The sequence below is a fragment of the Mytilus galloprovincialis genome, chromosome 3 (genome assembly GCF_965363235.1).
Source record: "Mytilus galloprovincialis chromosome 3, xbMytGall1.hap1.1, whole genome shotgun sequence".
NCBI classification, from domain to species: domain Eukaryota; kingdom Metazoa; phylum Mollusca; class Bivalvia; order Mytilida; family Mytilidae; genus Mytilus; species Mytilus galloprovincialis.
In genome coordinates, this window is record NC_134840.1 from 3,583,849 (window position 1) to 3,611,764 (window position 27,916).

Below are 27,916 nucleotides of genomic sequence, written 5' to 3' on the forward strand. Positions count from 1 at the left end.
GTAAACTGGGTCAAATATCAATCAGTAAATTAAATGAAATTTTCAAGGAGTCTGACACAATATCCTTTTTCAGACCACTCTTTGAATATTTGCGTATAATCACAGCTGTTTGTCACCAAAAGCTGTTCCCGCGTATCGATACACCTAAAGATCATAAACGGTACTTTCTGAAAATTAAATATATTAACAGAGGTACTGATTTTATCAATTCATCTAGTTTATTTAATGACTCTACCATTCAAAACTGTAAACCTCCCTATTGTTATATCACATTACCACCTATTACTTCGTACGCATAAAAAAAAAACCACCAGAAGTTTAATTTTTGATTATACTTCAGTATCATCAGACGTCAATGAAAAATTATTACTCCTTTAACTTGAAACTGTGAATCGTCGAAGTTAAGATATAATTCGTATGGCCATGTTATAATAGGAGACCTCAATATCGTCCAAGACAGACAGGTATAACACTGTTTAAAAAGACACAAATATCATCCTCCGCCTAAAATGAATTGTGAAAAGTGTCGTCAGGTAATAAAAGACGTACTTTCCTCGTATTATAAAAATTAGTGTAAACGGGAAAAATCTGATAAAAAAATCTCTTGATTCGTATTTCAATAAATATATGAATGTTGTGAATATTCGATTAATCACATTAAAAAATAAATAAAAGAGTAAACAATATGTCTATATCCAGAATAAAAAATTAACCTCCAGAACTTTCAAAGGCGGTTTGTGGTTGTAACGTTCGACAAAGGAACCAATAATGTGGTTGTGGTATGCCGTAAATACTACACGGACATGAAATTTTTAAATCATCTTCTTTAAAGACCGTCCGCTTCACAGAGAGTCATATAGTAAAAAAAAACATATTATAGCCTCATCCTAGCTTAAGGCCTCATCTGAAGATTTTGTGGTGCCTACTATGTTTTGGTTACCTAAACTACACATAAAACCAAAAAATGTCGTTATGGAGTGTAAACCATTATTTTGATGATTTAGATTACGTACCTGTCTAAAATGCATTTAATTGATAAATTCAACAACACTTACCGTAATCTTGATGATATTTTTTGGTTAAATAATCAAGATTTTTTTTAATATACTACCGACATTCATCCGAAGGAACTTATTTAATTGAATAAAAGATATAAAGGTAATAATTCTCCTTTCCTAGATTTAGATATTTCAGTTTACCCTAGCACAAGGTCATGTTTTTTGAAATATTTTATGACGTCTTTACACGAAATCCATTGGATGTGAACTGATTGATAATCTAGTTTGTGATGCATGACTTTTTATATCAGTTATTAATGGCTTTGAACCAGCTGTCAGTAGCTGCGAGTACTCCCAGATCTGTACTAAGTGTCTTTTTCTTTTGTTTGAATTTTTCAAGTACACGGTCACGTCCACATGTTTTTGTTATATGTATTTCTATGTGTATCCATCTGGTGAGTCAAGCCTTTTTTAACTGATTTTCATAGTTCGTTTTTATTTTGAACTGTTACATATGGTCGCAGGTTTGGGCTCCCACTCACATTTTAACCCCGCCACATTCTGTATGTAGGTGTCTGTCGCAGTTCAGGAGCCTGCAATTTAGTGGTTGTCATTTGTTTATGTGTTACATACTAGTACTTGTTTTTTGGTACTTTTTCGTACATTAATTAGGCCGTTAGTTTTCTCGTTTGAATTGTTTTACATTTGTCATTTCAGGGCCTTTAGTAGCTGACACACGGTACGGGCTTTGTTCTTTGTTGAAGGTCATACGGTGACTTATGACTGTTAATTGCTGTGTAATTTTGGTCATTTTTGAGAGTTGTCGCATTCGAAATCATACAACATCTGCTTTTTATATTATCAATAAAGGATATCTGTTTAACACTGTTACTACATCTTTGAATATTGTTTTTATTAGAATAAATAGTGGTGCGTTTATCATTAAATTAAAACCATACTATATATTATTGTCATACAAATATGCATAAAAAGTAAAATCATAAAGATACTGGAATCCGAGGAAAGGTTTAAAAGGAAAGTCCCTAATCATATGGCAAAATCAAAAGCTCAAACACATCAATTGAATAGATAACAACTGTCATATTCCTGACTTGGTACAGTGATTTTTCTATTGTTCTTCAATCTATCGATATCTATATTTTAACAATTTGTACAAGGTCATGCTTTTCTGTGACGTCTTTACACTTAATTTATTGCATGTTAAATTTATACAGATTGGTATTAAGTCTTAGGTACCTAACTTTTATGCTTTCAAAAAGCTGTCAGTGACTATTAGTAAATTCAGACCTGTACTTTCAGTTTTATTTTGGTTTCCCGTCCAATTTAACAGCATAGAAACTTTAAGCAACTGCCTGTATGGTGGTTTGTTAAGCTAGTTTTAAAACCAGGTTCAATACAATAATTATGTTTTTTAAATATTTGTACGAATTGAGAAATATGATTGATATCGATTGATTTTTCAGTTTATACGGACTTCCCTTTTTGCATTTACCTTGGAGTTCAATATTTTTGTTATACTTTTCTGAAACTGTCAAGTTAAAATGTCAAAATGGAAATGAAAGTTTTATAATTAGAATGTTTCTATCGGCTTTACCGTAACAATGTAAACAGGACCAATTTTGCTGCCCCAGATGCGCATTTCGACAATCAATGTCTCTCCAGTGATGATCAAGGCCAAAACATTTGAAAATCCAGACTTATCAAAAAAAGATGAAGAGCTATAAACCGAAAATGTACAAATAAGTATGAAACTTAGTATTGTCAAAAATATATGTAATATTGCATCAATCATCAAAGTCTATTCCGTAAGCGTCCTTACATAAGTCAGGAAAATGTATGTTTTATCATATATGATTGACAGTGCTTTGTATGAAATGCCTCAAATAGGAATCAAAGCTTTGTAAATTCTTTTTCTCTGTCAAGTTTATTTTGGGCTTTGACACTTTCTGGTTGTGAGACCTTTAATTCTGTACTCTCTCTTCGAGGTTTATAAACTTTAGCTGCTAAGAATAAGAATATCAATCCAAACACTTTTAAGCATATCCACCAAACCATTATACGAAGTCCTAAATCGGTTTTATTATAAATCCAGCAAGATCCCCGCTTTCCACATGTATTCTGCCATACATCACACGAACTGTCAATGATTGCGCCCAAAAAGATAGGGCCAGGAGTTGTACCTGGAATGCATCAATCAATAAATTGACAGATGTTCTATCAAAATCAATTGTATTTCTATCATTATACAAACATGAGGGAGAGAAGTACCGATGTCTGTTCAGGAATATGGAAAAACAATTATTGCATGATTTTTTTAATTTAAGATTAGGTGCCACACATGCATCACAAAGTAAGCATATGATATATAAAAGTGATTTTAAAAGATCCCGTCATTATGTTATTGTTCAATTATATGTCATCATGTTATTATTCTATAACAAATTTGAAAATACTTTGAACGACAAAATTATTTTACTCGCGTAATTGTATTAACCATATGTGGATTCTTAGAATTTCTAAAGAACTTCTTGACAATTTTAAATCTCGGTTTATTTCTGAAATTAATTCTAACATAACTTTTGATTTTTTAACCCTGTATACCACCATTCCCAATGTGAAATTATAATTCTTTTGAATAAACGTTGAAAGACAATATTTCTTCTTGTGACGTTTACCCTTTGTTTTTCTATGTTGTGTCATGTGGACTATTGTTTGTCTGTTTGTTTTTTTTTCATTTTTAGCCATGACATTGTCAGTTTATTTTCGATTTATGAGTTTAACTGTCCCTCTGGTATCTTTCGTCCCTCTTTTACATTATCTGACGTCAGACACGCGAATCAATGAGTGTAATTTTTCAACTTGATTGATGCTTTTGTGCTTTTTTGGCAAATGATTGTTTGTTTTGAGTTTGAAAAACAGTGATGACTACTGTACCCATTTTTTTACTTTTATTTAGCATATCTGTTTCGTTCACGCATCGTTGTAAATATAACGGAATTTGATGCGACTGTCATATAACCGAGAGGGTTAGTGCTATAAAACCATGTTCAATCCACCATTTTCTACATTTGAATATGCCTGTACCAAGTCAGGAATATGACAGTTGTTGTCCATTCGTTTGAAGTGTTTTGTCATTTGATTTTGCCATTTGAATATGGTATTTATGATTGAATTTTCCTCGGAGTTCAGTCTTTTTGTGATTTTACTTTTTAAGTGTATAAAATGAGACTAAGAGTAACCAAAGTGATATTCAAGTAAATTGGTCTGTAAAAACAAAACAAAAACAAAGATGTGTCCGTAGAACATGGATGCTCCACTCGTACTATCATTTTACATGTTCAGTGCACCTTGAAATTGGGGTCAAAACTTTAATTTTGCATTAAAATAAGAAAGATCATCTGTACTAAGTTTCAAATTGGTTGGACTTCAATTTCGTCAAAAACAACCTTGACCAAAAACTTTAACCAAAACTTTAACCTGAGCTTCGCACTATCTTTTTCTTTGTTCAGTGGACCCCCGTGAAATTGGGGTCACAACTTTAATTTGGCATTAAAATGAGAAAGATCATATCATGTAGAATATGTGTACTAATTTTCAAGTTGATTGGACTTCAACTTCATCAAAAACTACCTTAACCAAAAACTTTAACCTGTAGCGGGACGAACGGGGGCACGGATGAACGGTTATAACTCATCATGGTTAACTCACATACCAAAAATCAGTCCAATATCTGAAGGCGTTTACAAAAAAAACTCCGTATAATGGTTTGTTGCGGAATCACGGAATGACGGAATTACGGAATTACGTAATGACGGAAAGGGTAAAACTATATGGCACCGACAACTTCGTTGCGGGGCAATAAACATTATAAATCTGTCTTCTATTCTACTTGTATCTTTTGTATCTAAATTGTTCTATGTTTTTCTCAACATTTGTTCACTGCTATTGATATTATAATTATTACCTAACTTTTGTATGTAAGTTGTTCTATGTTTTTCTCAACATTTGTCCACTGTTATTGATATTATAATAATTACCTTACTTTTGTATGTAAGTTGTTCTATGTTTTTCTCAACATTTGTCCACTGTTATTGATATTATAATAATTACCTAACAAACGAACAAGAAGCACCTGTAAACTAATAGCAAAAGATCTTTGATCATGCGGGACGCATCTGTATAGATTAAACAAAAGAAAACATTACATTTTACATGTTTGATAACAACCTGGAAATATTGTTTCTTATCTCACACTATTAAATACAAACTGTATTAGTTTTAAAGAATTTTCCAAAAAATAGTTTAAGGAGGCTCAAGGTTACAACAATTTTGTTTTGGCCCCAGATGACTTTTGTAATGATTTCATAATTGAAAAGCTGCCTTTGGTGGAAAAATGCCATTTTCTTTATTAAGAATTGATATATTTTTTTTAACTCATCGGTGACCTATATTTTTTATATTTTTTTTCAAATAAGTTGTACTTCAACTAAAGAATTGTTAGATTTAAGCGATTTCTCTACTAAAGCTTTTTTTTCTTCAATATTACCTCTATTAGTTCAATAGAAAAAAAAGTACCGAAACAAAAATGCATGCTACTTTCAAAGGCAGATTGCGAGCTTAAATGAACCCCATTTTTTATTTTAATTTTCTATTACATATATGATAAATTTCATTTATAGAAAAATATTAGCAAAATCCTATGCATGCTACTTTCAAAGGCAGATTGCGAGCTTAAATGAACCCCATTTTTTATTTTAATTTTCTATTACATATATGATAAATTTCATTTATAGAAAAATATTAGCAAAATCCTATATTTAAACAAATGGATCTATACCCTGGAGCTCCCTTAATATGATATTCCAGCAGCGCCTGCATACGGGGTATTATATGTAGGACTCGGAACTGCGATGGTACTCCTAACCGCGATGGTCCTTGCTCTAGTGCGATGGTTTACACGCTGAAGTGCGATGGTTTACGCGCTGATGTGCGATGGTGGCATTTTGACTTTAGCTTTGTTGATAGCTTCGCTGAAGTGCGAAGGTGGTTACACTGTCGTGCGATGGTCTGTTTGTGACGTTGATTATACTAGTTAAATAGACATGAGATGTTTAAATGAAACAGTATCATTAAATAAGCAACCATTTAACTTCTTAAGGGGGTATGGTATTTGTTTTGGTCAGAATTTGTTTTTCACGCAAAGCGCTAACTTTTTTTGTAGAGTTTTTCGAACTTTATTAAGAAATAACACAATTCAGGTATTCAAAATATAGTTTTTGTCAGTCGTTCCCTTAGATTTGACAACCATAGTTTGCCATATAAAGGCAACAGTAGTATACCGCTGTTCAAACTCATAAATCCATGGACAAAAAACAAAATCGGGGTAACAAACTAAAACTGAGGGAAACGCATTAAATATAAGAGGAGAACAACGACACAACACTACAATGTAACACACAGAAACGGACCAAGCATCAGACAAAATCCCACGAGAAAAACAAATATAACATCAAAACGAAATACATGAATTTGGGATAGACGAGTACCGTGACACGTCTTATCGCAATGTGAATTTACACTCAAAATTAAGAGAAAACATACGACGCAACGTTAAAATGTAACATCCACAGAAACGAACTATAATATAACAATGGCCATATTCCTGACTTGGTACAGGACATTTTTAAAGAAAAAAATGGGGGGGGGGGGGTTGAACCTGGTTTTGTGGCATGCCAAACCCCCCTTTCATAGCCATGTGAAATATAACATTAAAATGACAACTCAACACCATAGGACTACAATATAAATAAATTGGAGAATACAATTGACAAAGAAACACACGAACAACAGCCAACAAAAGGCAACAAGTTGAAAAATTTAATACGTCAGAAGTGCATTTTATCCACACAAGATCCACCAGTGACGCCCAGATACAAAAGTTTGAAAGCCGAAACAAGCACAAAGTCGAACAGCATCGAGGACCAAAAGATAAAAAAAGTTGTGCCAAAAACGGCCAGGGTTTTCTGTTAGTTACCAGAACATCCTTATTATTTAGAATAATTTATACTTTTGCAAACAGTAAATTTATAAAGTTATTAAACAGAAGCTGTACATGATAGAACTGAAATATTAACTAATTACAGGAAACAACTGAAATACATTACATAACCAGACATTTGCAACACAAAATGTAGACACATCCGAACAAGCCCAAACCCCAACGCCAAGTGACGTCATATTTGAAATTGTAGAAAATGACAAAAAAATGATGACGTCATTTGAATTTGTAAAACAGATCATCAAAAATTGAAAAATGACGTCATTTGAATGAATAAGATAGAATTAGGATCGATTTAAGATTATATTTGAACTAAATACTGATATTGCATTTAATAACAATGCACATTTTAATATTTATTATTAGCAAACTAAGGTAGCAATTAACTATATTATAAAGCTATGTCCGGTTTGTTTTGAATTTGACTTCAAACGTAAAATATCGTACTGATTACGTTGAACAAAATGAAATCTAATAAATGAATGCGGTGATTAATATTATTTACCATAACACATAAATATAATAGAAAAGACATCAACACAGTTGACAAAATCCGATGAGAATTACAAATATAACATTAAACATTTAAACTAAATACATGAATTTGGAATAAACAAGTACCGTAACACGTCTTATAGTAATGCGAATTCACACTCAGCAAAACAGTCACAATCGGGAATAAGTCAGGTTTGGTAATTAAAAGATTAGACGACATAATGACGTATTTGGTAAATCTTTTAAGTTCTGTTCAGGTCAAATAAAAATATAATGTTTTTTAATCTAATTTCAAATATGTTTTCCGACTAGCACGCATAAGTAAAGGGATTCTAAATTGCTAAAAAGTAGACATTGGAACCAGTCATTTTGTAGACAATTATCACAGTAGCCACAAAAATATAAGACTAGAGCAGTCGACGGTGTTGTTACAAATCAGGATCTATCTCGAAAACAAAACAACATTATACTAACTTGATATAACAAAACATTGCTAATACTATTTTGTTTTTATTAAGTTGTCCATGTGGCGCTTACTTAAAGATAAATCAGAATTAATATATAAAAAATAAATCTACTTTATTCATAGTGCAAAACGTTTGTGGCATAATTACAAACACTGGTTCGCGCATTTGCTGGTCAAGTTTATCTTTCATGCGCTTTGCTTCCAATAACTTGCCTCCACGTGCAATGCAACACACTTTCCAGGACTTGAAATGTTCGTTACTTTCTTTTTAACTTCCTTTCCTCATTTAACATGAAAATTTCATCTACAAACCTATCATCCTGCTTCGAATCTATGTTGTATTTGAAAACGTCACAATATTTAAACGTCATGCTAAACCATCGCACCTGAGCGTAGGGACCATCGTACTTACGTGTGAACCATCGCACTTCAGCGTCCCTATCGCACCTCCGAGTCCTACATATTTAAGTCACCAAAACGGAGTTTCTTATTATTCTTATTCTTCTCTGTCTGACCCCTTAAACTGTCCTACCATTTTTTGGAAGCAGTAGAGGATGGAAACTTTATATTTTTTTCTGTGTATGGGTCTGAATCATTAGGGTTGCAGAACCCAATGTCCATGATACAAGGGTGTCATCTTGGCATAATTAGGGAGGCTCAAAGATGGGGTCAATTTTTTTTTACATTTCTTAAATTTGCTTCTGTATGTAGAGTAGATGGAATTATAATAACTATTATGAATATTTAAAGACACATGTCTGTTTCAATATGGAACTTATTTTATTTCAGTAGGGGGTCTCCTTGGAATAAATTTAGGGGGGGTGAATTTTCATAGAACATTCCAGAACATCAATGTTAAATTTATTCTAGAGACATTAAATGGTATATGATGGCATATAATTATGGAGAGAACAAATTGCAGCAGCTGTTTGACTTTGGAATATTTAAAATGGCCACCGTTACCATGGGAACAGCAAAAATATGAAAAACTTCAAAATGCTTCCAATTAAAGGAAACTTATAGTACGGCGGCTTCGTGAAAAATTGTGCACATCCTGCTACAAGCATGAAACTTGGCATAGACCTTCCTCAACTATTTCTCTTTTATTTCAAATAGGGAGGCATTTGAAAAAAATGTATGTGAGAGGTGTTATTAACATGCTTCTATCATAATATTTGGTACAAACCTTTGTTTTATACTATTTTTGGATAATTGATATAGGTTAGATGTATTCAAAAACACTACTTCCGGTAAAATTCAACATGGTGGACATTGTACTAAAATAAGCTTATTTTTAGGAAGGGTAATTGAAATGTGTTTTAAAGTATTGCTACTATCATTATATTGTGCAGGAACCTTTCTTTGGTGCTTTCATGGATACAATGTATAAAAAATATGTCTTTAAAACCCTTACTTCCGGTGATATTCAATATGGCGGACATAGAAATATTGATAATTTTTCATTTTAATGTTCAACTTTTTTTCTAAATATAAAGAAAATGTTGGGTTTTTTTTAGCTGGTCATTAAACTTTTGGCTTTAAGTCATCCTCAAAACTACTAATTCTATTCAGCTTTGTATGTTTAAATACAAAGTTGACACTTCCGGTAAAAAAAAACCAATTTGGCGTAAATTACAAAGATGAGTCCTCAATCAATATCTTCGATGTGGAGTTTTTGGATAGATTGGTTAAAACAAAATAAAATCACTAAAGTTCTTAAACATCTTAAGAATGACTAATGTATGGCCCCAAATACAGGTTTATTCACAATCGGAGAGCTTATTTTCCAAATTTACAAAGATCGTGGTAACTAGTGTTTCTTACATTTATAATGTACAAGCTCCTGATAAGATGAAGAGGCCTTACAAAGACTAGCTTAACAAAAGGGTTCCCATGGATCATATTTTTCCCTTCGCCATTTATAAGCGTCTGGACTAGTTAGCAAAGGAACCAATACCAAGCTTGTTACTCATTCGCCCCCGCCATGGTATATTGCACGTTTTACTTGCTGAAAAAGACTAGACCGAGTCGTGGGAATAGTCTCAATAAGTATTTTCTCTTCTAAAAAACACATGTTTTCTGGCTTCGTTAACCCCATCTGATAAGTTTGTTCGATCTTACAACAAAACCACGTATCGTTTTATCAATGACATTGTCAAAACCATATCTGGTGATGTTGGCTGATCAATCATCATTCTGAATGATAGAGTCACATCTTCAAACACCATCCATGTCACCAACGCAGTTCCTTTCCCAGCAAACGTGTAATCTCTCAATGCCTAGTGTACTGTGGATTCATTATTATTCGTTGGATACCAATTTTCGTGGATTTCGTGGGTACAGGTGAACCACGAAATTAAATGTTCAACGAATAACATATTTTCTATAGGTTTGTATGCAGACTTTGCCAAAACCACGAATTTAAATTTAAACGAACATGTAACTTTTTCTCTATCCACGATAATTGGTACCCACGAAAATAAATGAATCCACAGTATTTGAAAGGTCATGGATAGATATATATCTGAAGCTTTTTCCACTTCCAAATTCAAACCAAAGATTGTCTGCACCTATGTCACTTAATAGCGAAACAGCAATGACAGTAACATCAGTATCGACTGTTCGAGTCATGACTCAGTTAAGTCTGTGTTTCACTGCATCAGACACATGCATCTTGATTCAAGTGTCAGCCTCTTCATGTGAACATGGTGCTAAGCTTAAAACATCATCATGTGGTGGATAACACAGAACATCCTGAGCAACTGTTACTACAACTACCTTTTCCTCAAAATATATTGAGCAAGCTGTTGTGTATTTGAAAGGTCATGGATAGATATATATCTGCAACTTTTTCCACTTCCAAATTCAAGCCAAAGATTGTCTGTCCCTATGTCACTGAATAGCGAAACAGCAATGACAGTAACATCAGTATCGACTGTTCGAGTCATGACTCAGTTAAGTCTGTGTTTCACTGCATCAGACACATGCATCTTGATTCAAGTGTCAGCCTCTTCATGTGAACATGGTGCTAAGCTTAAAACATCATCATGTGGTGGATAACACAGAACATCCTGAGCAACTGTTACTACAACTACCTTTTCCTCAAAATATATTGAGCAAGCTGTTGTGTATTTGAAAGGTCATGGATAGATATATATCTGCAACTTTTTCCACTTCCAAATTCAAGCCAAAGATTGTCTGTCCCTATGTCACTGAATAGCGAAACAGCAATGACAGTAACATCAGTATCGACTGTTCGAGTCATGACTCAGTTAAGTCTATGTTTCACTGCATCAGACACATGCATCTTGATTCAAGTGTCAGCCTCTTCATGTGATTATGGGCTAAGCTTGAAACAACATCATGTGGTGGATAACACTTAACATCCTGAGCAACTGTTACTACAACTACCTCTTCCTCAAAATCTATTGAAAAAGCTGTTGCGAATGAAAACTTAACAGTTCTTTCTTATTGTCGTCATTTCTCAGAAAACTTTGCCATTTTTGAGGATTTTGTTTTCACTCTGGATTCGTCTGTGTATTCCCTTTTTCCTAAATGTAGCTCTTGCTTCTTATAACAAATGTTCAGGATATTCTATCTTATCAACCTCGTGATGTATTTCATCATGTTCACACTAAGAGGCTGACAATAGAATCATGGTGCATTTGTCTGATGCAATGAAACACGAACTTGCACGAGTCATGATTCGAATAGTCGTTACTGATGATGCTGTCATAACTGTTTCGCTATTCCGTGACAGGGGTAGACGAACTATGGATTGTGTTTGGGAGGGCAAAAAGCTTTGGATAAATTTATATCAAAGACCTTTCAATACACCTGGCTATGAGTGATTACACACACCTATTGTGATCCATGGTTCTCTAATTGCTTGAAAAATAAAAAAAGACTGCGTAGGAAACATTGATGGCAATTAAAGATGTGACTTTAACATAAAGAATGATGATTGATCAGCCCAAATTACCGAGGTTTAACTGTAAGATCACACAAACTTATCAGATGGGGTTAACATGGTTAACGAATCAAGAAAATAACTATTTGCGATAAAGGAAAGACTAATTGAGGGAATTCCCTCACCTTGGTCTCGTCTTTTCCAGCATGTAAAACGTGCAATATACTAAGGCAAGTGTTTCGGGGGACGAGCTTGGAATTGGCTCTTTTGCTACCCGGTTTAGGCGCTAATGGATGGCAAAGGGACAAAGAGGATCACTTTTAAATAACTCTTTCTAAGGCCTCATCAATTTTGTCAGAAGCTTGTACATTATGGATGTACTGGAGAATGCGGTTAAATGCCAAAAAATGCTACGTCCTAAGCATCAGAAACAAAAGCCCTAAAATCTACAGTTTTAATGGACACATACTAAAACAAGTCAAGCATAACCCGTACCTAGGCCTACAAATTTCGGAAGACCTCAAATGGACCATCCACATATTAAACGTGGCAAAGAAAGCAAATTCAACACTAGGCTTTCAAAGAAGAAACTTGAAATACTGCCCACAAGATTGCAAAAAACAGCTTACATCTAGCCAGTCAGATCAACGATGTAATATGGAGCCATAGTACGGGACCCCTACACGGTAACAAACATGAATAAGCTACAAAGGATACAACGTCAAGGGGCAAGATTTATCATCATAGATTACAAGTCAAAAGAGGACGGGTGTGTCTTCAATATGCTTGCCCAACTGGAACTGCAAGAACTCAGGATAATTGCAAGACGAACAAGCTAGAAGTTGATATATGTACAAAGTGGTTTAGGGGCTGATTCCCGTTATTGAACCAGACGAATTTCTCAAAAAAGCACGTCCTAAGAAAAACTGCCAAGAAGTTCGAAGAATAGAGAGGGTCAAATCTGCTCTAATGCCTTGTCAATAAATTAGGGGCGCTCTCTCAAACCGTCATATTAAAGCCAGAATTGGTTTCGTCAAAGTATGCATACAGATACAGATACAGATACAGATGTCGCGGTCGTTTTAAATGTGAAAAATCGGGTCTCCCGTGCACTGCTTTGTATGCACTTGGTGGTGACTGTGAATAAACATGTATTTTAAGCCAAATAGTAGTAATGTTTAAGTACTTTAGTAATTTTGTTTGTTTTAATCAATCTATATAAAACTTTTAATCAAAGATATTGATTGAGAACTCATTTCTTGAAATTTACGCCATATTGGTTTTCTTTTTACCGGAAGTGTAATTTAAAAATTTACTACAGAATAAAATTAGTGGTATTGAGGATAACTAGAAGCCAAAAGTTTAATGACAAGCAAAAAAAAAAAACAACAAAAAACATTTTCTTTACATTTTGAAAAGAAGTTGACTATTAAAATAGAAAATTGATATTTCTATGTCCGCCATTTTGGATATTACCGGAAGTAAGGTTTTTAAAGAGATATGTCTTATACATTGTATCCATGTGAAGCACAAAAGAAAGGTTCCTGCACAATGTAATGATAGTAGCAATACAATAAAACACATTTCAACTACCCTCCCTAAAAATAAGTTTATTCCAGTACTATGTCCGTCATGTTGGATTTTACCGGAAGTAGGGTTTTTGAAGACATCTTATCTATATCATATATCCAAAAGTAGTATATAACAAAGGTTGGTACCAAATATTATGTTAGTAGCATGGTATTAACACCTTTTCACACACTAGCCTTCGATAATTGGCTGATTTAAGTATGATGTCCGCCATTTTTGATTTTACCGGAAGAGAGTTATTTTTTTCAAATGCCTCCCTATCTGAAATAAAAGAGTAATAGTTGAGGAAGGTCTATGCCAAATTTCATGCTTGTAGCAGGATGTGCACAATTCGTCTGAAATATGCTTGTAGCCGCCGGACTATTATAACAAATGTTGCCTAGCTTATGTAGACTTGACTGTTGAGTTTGGAATTTTTAAAATGGCCGCCGTTGCCATGGAAACAGCAAAAAAGTTCCAAAATGGCCGCCTTTACCAAGGAAATGGCTCAAATGTAAAAAAAAATCAAAAGTCTTCATATTTAATCAAACTTTACACACACATTATCTGGCATCATGGATAACGCAGAACAATGATGTTGGGTCCGTTTTGGTGACTTTTGTGTTAGCATCCTAACACAGGATTACTTGTTACAAATTGATACGATATTCACGGTCTTGTATTCCTATCATGATTTCCTTGATAGAGGGTTGCTGCTTTAAAAGACGCTATTAATCCAAGAGTTCCAAATTGTGAAGTTGAAATCATTCTTTCGTAATTTTTATGAACGCCATCACAAAGTGGTTGACTGTTACGGAATATCCGTTTCACAGGTAATATCGGATATGTTCTTAATGTCGTAACTACAATCCCATTCCCTTTCCACAAATGGGACCTACATAAAAAGTACCGCTTGTAATTACAGGAGCAACACGACGGGTGCCAAATGTGAAGCAAGATCTGCTTATCCATCCGGAACACCTTCTTGATGCGACTGTCATACAAGTGTGAGGTTTAGCTAGCTATAAATCCATGTTCAATCTACCATTTTCTACATAAGAAAATTCCAGTACCTGGTCAGGAATATGACAGTTGTTATCCATTCGTTTAATGTGTTTGAGCTTCTGATTTTGACATTTGATTAGGGACTTTCTGTTTTAATTTTTCCTCGGAGTTCAGTATTTTTGCGATTTAACTTTTTTAGATCAGACCCAGTTTTTGTTCGTGTTGTATAGTCTTTAATTCCCCCTCTTTTGAAACAGACTACACTTAATTGCATTTTAGAAAAAAACAATATTGTAATATAGCAGCAAATATAACAAAATTTTATTGTTGAAAAAGAACATGTAAATACTCATATGCTATCAAACTTGTAAGCAGAAATATTATTTAACTTAGCGGGAGTATGATTATATTGAAATGATTTCGTTCATATGGTGTGTTACTTACATTGAAGTTATTGAACAAAGGAATAACATGTTAAAGTTTTGGTTTTGTTTTAAGTTTCGATCGAAAAAAAGCATATATATAAATGTTTGTATCGTACCTAACTAAATCTTTGTTTCGTTAGTTGAGGCCACAATAGCATCTGTTTGACTAAATCAATTTCATGATGAGAAACTTAGAGAACAAAAACTTTTTACCCTTCCACTTATGTGTCAATCTCAGTTATGTTAGTTGGGTGAATTGATGCTATTTGTCGATTCTTTTAATTAAAATTGTGTTGTTTACTTTCAATGTGAACTTGGATAATGAAAATTGCTTACCAACAAACTAAACTATTCATTCCTTGTCACGTATCTCCACAAAGGAGTTTGAATTATAAGTTCAATAGAACATGTTCTGGTTAATTGTAATGATAAAAAAAGTTAATGACAAAAATACAAAAATACTGAACTCCGAGTAAAATTCAAAACGGAAAGTCCATATTCAAATGGCAAAGTCATAAGATCAAACTACTGTCATATTCTTGACTTGGTACAAGCATTTTGTAATGTAGAAAATGATGGCTTAAACATGGATTTATAGCTACCTAAGCCTTTCACTTGTCTGACAGTCGTATCAAATTCCATTATATTGACAAGGATGTGTGAACTAAACAGGTAAAAATGTCAAACAATAGAAATATAGCAGTCAAAATTGTGTTATAATCTTAAATCACTATGAAAACAAACAAATATGTAACTAAGTAGCAAAAAAGGGCATTTAAAACAAAGCACATTAGCAAAAATGAAAGACAAGAATATTAACATTTACAAAAGCACAAAACATAATGACGGGATGTATAAAATCAGAGCCACGTCATATGTATCAAAGAAACATAAAAAGGCATATAGCCATAGCATATTAGCAAAAATGAAAGAAACAATACAAATTTTGTTAGAAGGATCACACAATGAGCTATACATAATTACAAAGTCACGTCACAGGGTCACAATTAGGGATATATAAGTACAGAATCACGTAATCCACAATGCTTTTCAAGATACAAATGGAAGTATACGCTTTTAATTTTTTACTTTGGGATGCCTAACGGCAAATTTTGATCATAGTAAAAAAAATGGTAAAAAAAAGCTACATAAGGAACATGTGATCAGTATGGCTTAGTTTCTTATTGACAGTATACTTGCTGAATTTCAACTAATTGTAGGCATTCCTATTGAAACTAAGTGTGCGCCGGTCATTGCCGACCGGTTGTTATTGTCATATGAGTCGGAGCTCCTTTGTTATCAACGAGATAGTAAAATTTATTTGTCTTTTTAGATTTTTTAACCTCGACTGCTTAGTTCATTTTCGGTAAAATCAGTATGGCATGGCTCGGTATCTATACGTCCCGCCATAGTGTGATTGTGCTATGGTAACTTTTGTATTTTTTTTTTATTCGTGCCTTGACCATTTGCTATTTTGTTTTTCTTTGAAGACATATTTGTTTGTTTTGTTAGTGATTAGAATAAAACAACAATGCTGCCTGCTGTTCCCTTATTTTTGATTTGTTACCTATTATATCGGTTGCTTTTGTTCACAGATTGTTATCAATATAATGGAAGTGTATGAGTCATGCATGTTAACGAGGTATACAACCATGTTTGATTGATCATGTTCTACACAATATACCAAGTCAGGAACATGATAGTTGTTTTCCATTCGCTTCAGCTTTGGATTTTGTAATTCAAAAAGGGTCTTTTCGTTTTGAATTTTCCTCGGTATTTTTGTTATTTTGTTTTTAATAATTATTTTAAATAGGATCTGTAAATCCGTTTGTATGTGTTTAAGCCAAACATAACCTTACTTGCTTTGATAATAAAAATACAAATGAAAATAATAAATAATACCTGAAAATTGCTGTAAGGATTGGTGACATAGTTGAAAATGTGAACCACATTATTAGGAAGAATAATACACAAAACACATAAAACCAGTTGCATTTGTCAGAACAGGCACCAGACACTGCCAACGCGGTGTTTTGAGCTGAGCTTATACAATCACAATTCATATACGACTGAAATAGATTAAAATATATAAAAAAGTATATTCATGTATTAATTTGATTGTAAAATTTAAAAGAAAAGGACAGACATTATTTCGTTTGATTTAGATTTATAACTTTTCTTCATGTAATGTGCTGTACTTTGTTACAGCCAAAATGTCAGAATTCACATACTAGTATGTTCCATAACAATGAGGATAACATATTCAGTTATCAGTTATAATTTAATTTGATTCTTTAAACAATTTAAAGCATTCTACAAAAAAGGAGACAATAGATACCAGATGGACATTCAAACTCATAAGTCGAAAATAAACTGACAACACCATGGCGAAAACGAAAAAGAAACAGACCAACAAACAAACAAACAAACAATAGTCAATAAAACACAACAATGAAAAACTAAAGACTGAGCAACACCAACCCCACCAAAAACTATCGATGATCTCTAGTGCTCCGGACGGATAAGCAGATCCGGCTCCACATATCGCACCCGTCGTATTTCTTATATCAGTACAAACCAAGTAATAATTCTGAAGGTCACATTCGAAAAAAGGGGACGGGATTGTAATAACAACATTAGGACCAAATACGTTATCTTTCAAACGAATATTCCATAACGGTCAACCAACTTGTGACGGCCTTCTAAAAAAAATAACGAAGGATTGATTTCAACTTCACAAATTAGAACTTTTGTTTTCATAGCGTCTTTGTGAGAATCAAACCTCTATAAATGAAATCATGAAAGGAAATACAAGCCCTGGCCTTAAAGGCATAAAACTTTGCTCAGTGCTCGGAGCCCAAAAATCATGCTCGAAACATGAAATCCAGCAATTTGATTGGTTGATTTTCGAGTCTGAGTACAAAAATCATGCTCGAAAGTTTTATGACCGCGAGGTCAGGAATTTCGATATATGTACTCCGTATGCAGGCGATGCAGGTATGTTGCTACATAGAAATAGAAAGTCCATAATGGGAAAGCTGAAAATTACTTTTTTTTGTCGTAAAGTTTTGTTTTTCTACCGACCCTCATTAACAATATTTAGATAAATTTCAAGATATGAGGCGGACTTAAATGTATCTATTGTATCCTTTCACTCAACTTCGATGGGTAAATAAAAATCCCCAAACTGAAAGCCGAGGAAAATTCAAAACGGAAAGTCCCTCATCAAATGACAAAATCAAAAGCTCAAACACATCAAACAAATGGATAACAACTGTCACATTCCTTGTCTTGGTACAGGCATTTTCTTACGTAGAATGTTGTAGATAAAACCTAGTTTTAAAGCTTGTTAAACCTCTCATTTGGATTATTGATAATGATACTTTTAACATAATCAACAAATTTGAAACGTTTATTTAGAGAACATCATCTAGCAGAAATTAAGAGCATACTGTTGACTTCTTTTCTTTCTTTCCAAATTAAACCTGTATATGAATAAAGAAATCAGTTGACTAGAAGAAAGGCACAGTTTGTGCACATGAAAATGCATTTTTTTTTTGTTTGATAACACGTCCTCTAAACGTAACAAATATGTTGTCAATCAAGAAATCAAGCATCTTAATAATGTCAGTTGTTTCAATCAGAATTATTTTTTTATGATAAAGGATATATCCTTCCGTAAGACAAGATACTTGTATTTATATTGGCCATCCTTTTTCACTAAAAAAATTGGACCAACTCTTTTAATTTTTCTTTTCCATTCATATGAAAGTGGGTGAAGATTGAAATATAATTGCATTATTTTTCTTCTGATACAATCGCAAAAATTATGTTGTTTACAGAATTCTAGGGGTGATTTCTTGGTCGTAAAGTTATTGTTTGAGAAAATGAAAAATATCGTACTTTCGTTCCATTTGTAATGATAGCTTTTGTACAACCTGCATAACACGGTGAAAAGTAAACTGTTTTGTTCTGATCACAAATTGGTTCAAATCCTGCTGTTGTGCAACCACAGTCATTATTACAGCCAGCAATCAAAGAAGTTCCAATTTCTCTGAAAATAATATTATATTTTAAGTTTCCGAACTTAGTATGAAAGATAATCCTTATAATTTGACTTCAGGGAAATGATGTCTTAATATATTTACGTAATGTCTATCTTGATTGCTTTGTTTTGTTGACTTTCCCAAAAAAAATTCCATGGTGTAATGTCCTTGACAATTAAAGTAATAGTATTTATATGACAAGTCGGAAAAATAATAACTCACACTTTGTAGTCTGTCGACACTCCAGCCAGTGGTTGACTCGGACAACTTGATAAGAATATTGGTCCAAGTAATGCTGCTAGGCCAATACTAATGCAACAAAAGTATATTATTCCACGAAGCTTCAGATTTAGTCTCTTTACCATATATCCACCAAATATCATTCCACCTCCAGATCCAGGTATTGTTATTGCACCTGTCACAAAATAATGAAATGATAAAAAGATAGACTTTTGTGTGAGATGATACGCTAATTTCAACACGTTTTTTGTTTTGTTTTGTTTGATGTTGTTGGGTTTTTGCTTTATTGACGTAAATACCATGTTTTACATTAACATACAAATATCATGTAAGGCCACTCAAGCAGCCTGGTAATACATGTACTTATATCAGTATAAACCTTTGTTGCGATAATCAGTTGAACCATTCTAGTTTAAAAACACGCAATATTCAGACCTTGCAATTAACAGTCGGATAGTTTCAGCTGTTAATATTAACCAATCGTAATGTTACAATCGAATTTTAATGTCTTTTTCTAATAAATAAGAAATTCATTGTGTTACACATAGAACAAAATAACATTCACATAAATGATTGCCGTCCGGAAAAAAAACTGATCGATCTGTTATTATCTTTTTACCTGCCGGTTATTCACTAACTTACTCGATCGTTTCAAAGTATACATGTTTATCCCATAATTAGTTTTCTCATTTTGGAATTACCAATAATAGTTCCTGCAGTAGCTAGGTCAACATTGAAAAATTCTTGTATTATTTTTGATACAAACGTTGCAGTGCCACCAATAAGCAAAGTTTCACACACACTGCCCAAACAAAGGAAAACATATGTAGGGTTCTTTATCTGAAAGACAGTTTTCAAATCCTTGAAACATAAAATATATCTTTCGGTCAAAGTGAGAGAAGGATACGTATTTCTGATATATGTTAGTGTTTCTGTTTGGGAATGATCGTCGGTTAAACCAATGTCATCTTTTTACTGTTTTTTTTAGGGAAAAAATATGTTCATCAAAATATATCCTACATGTTGCGAAATTATAAATAATACTATAAATTGCGTCATCATAGTTTTATTTTTAAATAAAAAGTTACAAGAACAAAAACACCGCACTTCAATGAAAATTCAATACGGAAATCCGTTATTAAAAGACAAAATCAAAAGATCTGAAACCTTTGTTCAAATTCATTTAAGTTCCATTATTTAATCAAAAGGAAACATGCTTCAAATGATGTGTTGTCGATAAAACCTTAACACGAGAGTTAAGTCCACAGATAAAGTTATTCAATAAATTCTTTACCTTGTTAATTTGTATAAATATATTTATATATATATATATATATATATTTAAAAAAAAGGGCAACAGTAGTATACCGCTTTTTGAAATTCATAAGTCGATTGAGAAAAAAACAAATCCAGGTTACAAACTAAAACTGAGGGAAACACATCAAATATAGAAGGAGAACTACGACACAACAGCAACACAACACTCAAATGTAACATACACAGAAACGAACTATAATATAACAATGGCCATTTTCCTAACTTGGTACAGGACATTTTAAGAAGAAAAAAACGTGGGTTGCACACTTAAATGAGGAACACAGTTAAATAACAAAATGTACACTTTAATTTTTACAATGTAAATAAATAAAGCTTATTTGGTTGTTGGACCATTAATAAATAAACAGTGACAATATGCCTTACTTCAAAATCAAATCATGCTACAGGTTCGTAAAGGTTATAGTAGCTTACAAAAGGTGAATAGTTTATTGTTTGACTAACAAAAACCAAATCAACACGAAATACACAGTCAAATCGTGCAACTATAAAAGAAAATGTCGAACAATTTCGTTGTATATTTGTGTTTGTTTGAATGAATGATTTAAACATCAGTTTGGTTGCAAAACCTTATCAAGCTCAAATATATCCAATCCAAACTAATAACTGAAACCACTTAAAAGACATTAAGGCAAAAGTTTAGCATTATGTTGGATATAACTATTTATTAAAGTCACGTGTTATATCAAATTGTAGCAAATCAAAATAAAAACCTATTCCACATTAAGATTTTAAAATCAAACACATGGACAGGATTGGGTACCATGTTTGCATATGGTTATCACCACAACAAGGACTGAATATGAAACACAAACAACTTACCTTCGTGTGTACCCCTCATAGATATTATCAAGATTAATCAATAATATTATGAATTCAAATCTTACCAAAAGCTGGAACGAACGAGGAAAATCTTTCAAGTTTTTACCAAATGATGCTTGTGCGATGATTTCTTCTGCATCATTATCGTACGCTTCTGACTTTCTTTGGTTTTGGAGCTCTTCATAACCTTGTCAATGTTAAAAACAACCTGGTTTTGTGGCTAGCCAAACGAGTAACGGCACACAAATTTACAATAAGATTTTTCAAAACACCAATTAATTAAATATGAAAACTTTTCCTTGGCAAGATTGTGTGGAAGTGTAGTGTAGAGAGTAGAAAAATCATAACTGTCAACAGAATTAAAAGAACCATCACGTTTTTGGTGGAATTACAATCATTATATGAATTCTTTTGAAATAAAGTTTGGAAAACCAGAATTATGAATTAAGAGTATAAAGCCAATTTTTACTGAAAATAACAGACAGAGGTGTGCAAAAGATTTTTTACTGATGGAGTTGTAACCTTAGTTTAAGAAAAAATCTATTATATGTTGATCATTGAATTGACAGAAGAGTTTTATTTTAATCATACTCTCGATATATCTGAAGCTATAAAAAAAGATAAGCATTTACCTGGAAGACGTCGAGGATACCCAAGTATTGGAAAAGCAACTAGAATAAATGCTGGAACAGCTATTATGAATCCAATCCACCATGCTCCTACCCATTGTGGATCTGATGATGTCAGTGGTAAGCTGAAGCAATAGAACGTTAATACTGCTCTCCTTTTATTAATGATCAACTTGGTTAGATAACCATGATAAACAGGAATTAGTAAGGTTAAAATACATACAAAGCGCATGGGTTAAAATATGTCATAGAGACCGAGAAGAAATTAAAAATATATTTAGAAGGCACGTGAATCAAAATATTTTAAAAATTCCGGAAAGGCATGAATCAAATCATTTTGAAAACACCGTGAAGAACGAGTATCAACATAAGTTAGAGACCATAGAAAAAAGGAAAATCACAAAAAGGAAAATCTAATCGGAGAGTCCATAACTACATAGCAAAATCAAATGACAAAACACATCAATAACGAATGGACAAGAACTGTCATATTCCTGACTTGGTACAGGCTTTTTCAAATGTAGAAAATGGTGGATTAAACCTAGTTTTATACCACTAAACTTCTCACTTTGGTGACAGTCTCATCAAATTCCGTTATATTTACAATGATGCGTGAACTAAACAGACATAAGAATTAAAATAGTCAAAATATGGGTAAAGCAGTTATCATCGTGTAACAATTTTAAATTTTGGGTCCTCAATGCTCTTCAACTTTGTATTTGTTTGGCTTTTTAACTATTTGGATTTGAGCGTCACTGATGAGTCTTATGTAGACGAAACGCGCGTCTGGCGTATAAAATTATAATCCTGGTACTTTTGATAACTATTAAAAGGAACAACTTAACAGAACACAAAAATATCTATCTAGAAAGAACATGAATAGTCAAAATTTGAAGGTACTAAACAGGAACATGTACCGAAAAAGATTGAAAATACTTTTGGAAGAACATAGATTCATTCTAGGATAGTTTGACAAACATAAATGCTGAAAGATGGAAGGTACTTAATCGGAACATAAATAAAAACAAAGGAAGAACATTAATAAAACAAAGACTGCAGATGCGTAGGAACAACTTAAAGGGAAAATGGTTTCTTCGTCGGTTGAAATATGATTATTAACTAGCTCTCATTAAACGCGAATACTCTTAGACTGGTTTCTGTGTTTATTTTTATCGTTCTTAATCCTTTGTCGACCATTTTCATTAGTCTACTGGAAACGTTTGTGTGCATAACAATTGTACTTACTTAGCCACGTCAAGTTTGTCTACGTCAACAAAGACATTCAGAAAACTACCTCCTACGATATAACCTGTGGCAACCCCAACTGCATCTGAGCATAGAGTTAAACCTGTAATAAAAACGTTGAGAATATCGAATAATTATGAACCTTGCATTGTATCTCGCTACCTTTTTAAATTGTATGTGTAAGAAAACGCTCTGGTTTAAGTCACTTTCAAATTATTTCTTATCATCATTTCTAACGTCCAATTTTACATAACTTAAACAAAAGGAAGCAATTTCAAGAACTTTGAATTAGCAATCTGTTTTATGTCTATAGGTGTCAGACCACCAATTACTCCCTCCAATTTAGAACGTATGAGAAAGTAGGCCTACTCGGACAAAAAAAAGTTGCATTTGATGTCATTGTTTACTTAAACTAACCAACAAATTGGTAGAATTGAAACTTTTGGTGAAAGGAAAATATATTAAGACCATTTTGAGCCCAAATTTACTTGTCTATGAGTTTGCATTCAGAATTGAGGATTAATGCACTCCATAGTATACTAATTTAAGATTTCCAGAAAACCAGGGGTTATTTTTAGTGGTACTTTTTTCGGGAGACCTCTTCTTTCTTATGTGATTTTTAAACGTATGTTAAAAATTTGCATGTAGAAAGCTGGTACATGTACAATTCAGGATATACATGGTTTCTATGAAGTTAACCTTAACGTAAAATATTTAGAAAGCTGTGAAAATTGCAAAATTTGGTTCAACAGATAGGGACTTTTAATTGATGGTCTGACACCGTAAAATGATGAGATTTATAAAAGGAAACTTCATAGCAACACTATTCATCTCACCTATATAAAATGATGTTAATTTCTGTTTACAGTTTTCGTCTATATAACTAAGCCCAATAGTAAACATGGGTACAGCACCTATTCCTAATAACATCTGTCCAACAATAAACAAGGCATAATAAACTTTGTAGTATTCTTTGATTTCACCAACGTCCGAGGAACATGAAGACGTTTTATTTCTTGTGCTGCAAAGGTTGTCACTTCCATTCTTAGAGGAATCTAGTGAAATATGGAAAATTAAATACCGCAACTCCCTTATTTCAATATTATTCCCTTATCATGGCGAAGTCGTAGAAATGAAACATATCTTAAATTTTCTTTAATCAGAAATTTATTTAGTATTGACTACATGTATTCAAAAAGAGGGACGAAAGATACCAGAGGGTCAGTCAAACTCATAAAGCGAAAATAAACTGACACCGCCATGGCTAAAAATGGAAAAGACAAACAGACAAACAATAGTACACATGACACAACATAGAAAACTAAAGAATAAGCAACACGAACCCCACCAAAAACTAGGGATAAACTCAGGTGTTCCGGTAGGGTAAGCAGATTCTGCTCCACATGTGGCATCCGCCGTGTTGGTTATGTTTAAATAATCAACTGCTTAACTTCTGTTTTCAGAGAACCTTTGGGTATATGTGCTACCATTTCATTGATTTTTAAACAGACCTCATGATTTTAACCCCCCCCCCCCCACACAAAAAAAACAGTTTGTTTTGCAAATTTATAATAATGAAAATCATTCTTTAAAATTGTGTAATTGATCGAGGTATGTTTTACATACGCACTGTATATAAACAAATAAAATAACCCAGGTTAGATCTAATGAAACTTGAGAATTACTCATACCTGATATTGTGTAAGCATACTTTTCTCCTATAAACTGCGGAAGAGAAAATACAAGACAACCAAACGCCATTAATAAGATTCCAGCCCCCATCAGTTTAGGTTTATGTCGTCTTTCTCCAAAGTAACCGAGAAAGATTAATAGAACGAAAGCTCCAAAATCATTGGCACTGACAATGATGGCCGATTTTGAACTGGATAGTTCATAACGTTTTTCTAGAGCTGGAATGATTACATTCACCACGCCACTTACAATGAATCCATCGAAAAAAGTGAAAATGCATTGCCAGAAAACGTGCCATCGGATTGAATTCAGTCTCTGTGTACAACTGAATATAAAAAAAACAACGTAGTCATGTATAATTTGTAAAAATCCAGAGGATACCTTAATGAAAAATAAAAATATAATTACAGTAAAAACAAACAACATCGTGGCCTAAAAGAAAACATCGAAAGGACAAACAACGATTTACAACGCTACATAGAACAATACGATGCCCAACATCCATTAGTAGACAGACTTATTATTATTACAATGTGAAAGAACATCAAGTCAGGAACCTGTAGTTCAGTGTACGTTTTATTCTTTCATCACAAATATGACCTTTGTTTTTCGCTTGAAATATATTTTGTCATTTAGAAGCCGTTTGTAGCTTATTATATGATAAGGGTTTTGCTTTTTATCGAAAGACGCATTGTAGCCTGTCTACGCCGTTTCTTTTTTTTTATAAGAATTAATATTTTGAATTATTTAACATACCCAAAAAACTATGATTAGTTATCATTACACCAAGTCAGGAATATGGCAGTTGTTATCAGATGGTCCGCTTGCACTTGTAGTTCTGTGTTTCTGTTGTTCCCGTGTTTTATGCCTGTTTGTTTTGTTCACACATAGTTGTCCTTATAATGGTATTGATATACAAGTGAGAGGTTTAGCTAGCTACAAAACCAGGTTTAATCCACCATTTTTTACATAAGAATATGCCTGTACCAAGTCAGGAATATGACAGTTGTTATCTATTCGTTTGATGTGTTTGAACTTTTTAATTCTGCCATTTCATTTGGGACTTTCCTTTCTGAATTTTCTTCGGAGTTCAATATTTTTGTGATTTTACGTTTTCCTCGGAGTTCAGTACTTTTGTGATTTTACCTTTTCCTCCTATAATTAATTTGTTTCCATCTGTTAGTAACCGGATTTAATTTGTTATTCAGATTATTTTTTGTTTAAACAAATTATGACTATAATACTGCGGTATATTACTGTTGCCTTTATTTAATGAAAACTATGTATATAAAAAAAGATTACCTAAATTTTATTGGCCCACACCCATAGCGGCGATCTTCATTTTGATTGGCGACCATTCTCGATTACACAGAAAAAAGAACCTGTAACAAATAGCTAGTATGTACAACAAGTCCTTTTTATCTATAAGCTAATTTAACATTATGAACAATTTCAATACAAGAACATCGAGTTTAAAAATTCATGAATTTTCCTACCGATATGGTATTTAGAAAGTGACAACCCTATTATCACACTATACATACTATATTCAGAAATTTAAAAACTTGTTTTATTATCCTTTAAATACGGCATAAAGAAAGTAATAACTGTATCATAACCCCATAAAGCAATAATCAAAGACCTGATATCTGATAATTCTATATTACATGTAGACAATTTAAGGAACTGTTTGAACCACCGTCAAAGATTGTCATTAATTACAATTGTTTAACAGTAAATGTAAACAAAATATAATGACACCATTCCGACCTTCGCTGTTTTGTTTAGTGATAAACCAATCGGGGAAATGCCATCCTCGGATCAACTATTCCTACTGTCTTAACTTTACAATGTACGACTTATTGCCAATTTTATACGAAATACTGGGGTTATTTCTGGCATCTCTTTTATTGCGTATGAAGTTATTTGTACCAAAAAAGTTTGGATTGACCCTGCAATACAAGTCTAACAAAACCTCGGTAAAGTTAAGTATGGTATTAGATTGAGAATGGACATGGGGAATGTGTCAAAGAGACAACAACCCGACCATAAAACAGACAACAGCAGAAGGTCACCAATAAATATTCAATGCAGCGAGAAATTCCCGCACCCGGAGGCGTCCTTCAGCTGGCCTCTGAACAAATATATATACTAGTTCAGTGAAAATGAACGCCATACTAAACTCCAAATTCTACACAAGAAACTAAAATTAAAAATAATACAAGACTAACGAAGGCCAGAGGCTCCTGACTTGGGACAGGTGCAAAAATGTGGCGGGGTTAAATTTGTTTATGAGATCTCAACTCTCCCCCTATACCTCTAGCAAATGTAGAAAAGTAAACGCATAACAATAAGGACATTGAAATTCAGTTCAAGAGAAGTCCGAGTCTGATGTCAGAAGATGTAACAAAAGAAAATAAACAAAATGACAATAATACATAAATAACAAAAGACTACTAGCAGTTAACTGACATGCCAGCTCCAGACTTTAATTTAACTGATTGAAAGATTATGTCTTCATCATATGAATATCAGGCATGATCCCGCCCGTTAGCGGTTTAGTATCATACTAACATAACATATATGAGAAGAACATAACCCGTGACATGCACAACAACTGGTTTTTAGATAAATGTGTTTAGTTCCTATCAAAGACAATTCAATCCCGCTTATGCATATTTTAATTTTTGGACATAGACAGTGATGAGGTACATATAAAAACAATTCTGTCACATAAACATTTATATGAGGTTATGATAGATATAAAATGGAAAATAATGAATAACATTTGGGAATATCTAATTTTAATGTTTTTTTATAATTATGTTTCTAAGCCTACCTCTTTCTATTCTGTCTTATCCTTGTTTTTACATCTTTATTGTTTCTTATTACATAAAGATCAAACATAACTTAGATAAACATTCGGTTTACATATAAATGTGTAATAGTCTTTGTCGCTT

At 33.0% G+C, this 27,916-nt stretch overlaps 1 protein-coding gene across 2 annotated transcripts; it reads right to left on the reverse strand.

The window, feature by feature from the left end:
• Positions 1-1,890: 1,890 nt before the first annotated feature.
• LOC143066971 (solute carrier organic anion transporter family member 4A1-like) lies at positions 1,891-27,916 on the reverse strand. 2 transcript variants are annotated; one of them, XM_076239857.1, is made up of 13 exons: positions 27,796-27,916; positions 26,259-26,338; positions 24,956-25,281; positions 24,101-24,319; positions 23,265-23,367; positions 22,023-22,144; positions 21,456-21,577; positions 19,935-20,073; positions 19,216-19,408; positions 18,851-19,001; positions 16,850-17,016; positions 5,130-5,194; positions 1,891-3,199 (listed from the first exon to the last, which is right to left on the reverse strand). In XM_076239857.1, the coding sequence occupies exons 2-13, from the start codon at positions 26,312-26,314 to the stop codon at positions 2,910-2,912; spliced, it is 1,953 nt and encodes a 650-aa protein (XP_076095972.1). In that variant the 5' UTR covers positions 26,315-26,338; positions 27,796-27,916; the 3' UTR covers positions 1,891-2,909. The 2 variants fall into 2 exon arrangements, with proteins under 2 accessions (XP_076095972.1, XP_076095973.1); XM_076239858.1 differs by lacking the exon at positions 24,101-24,319.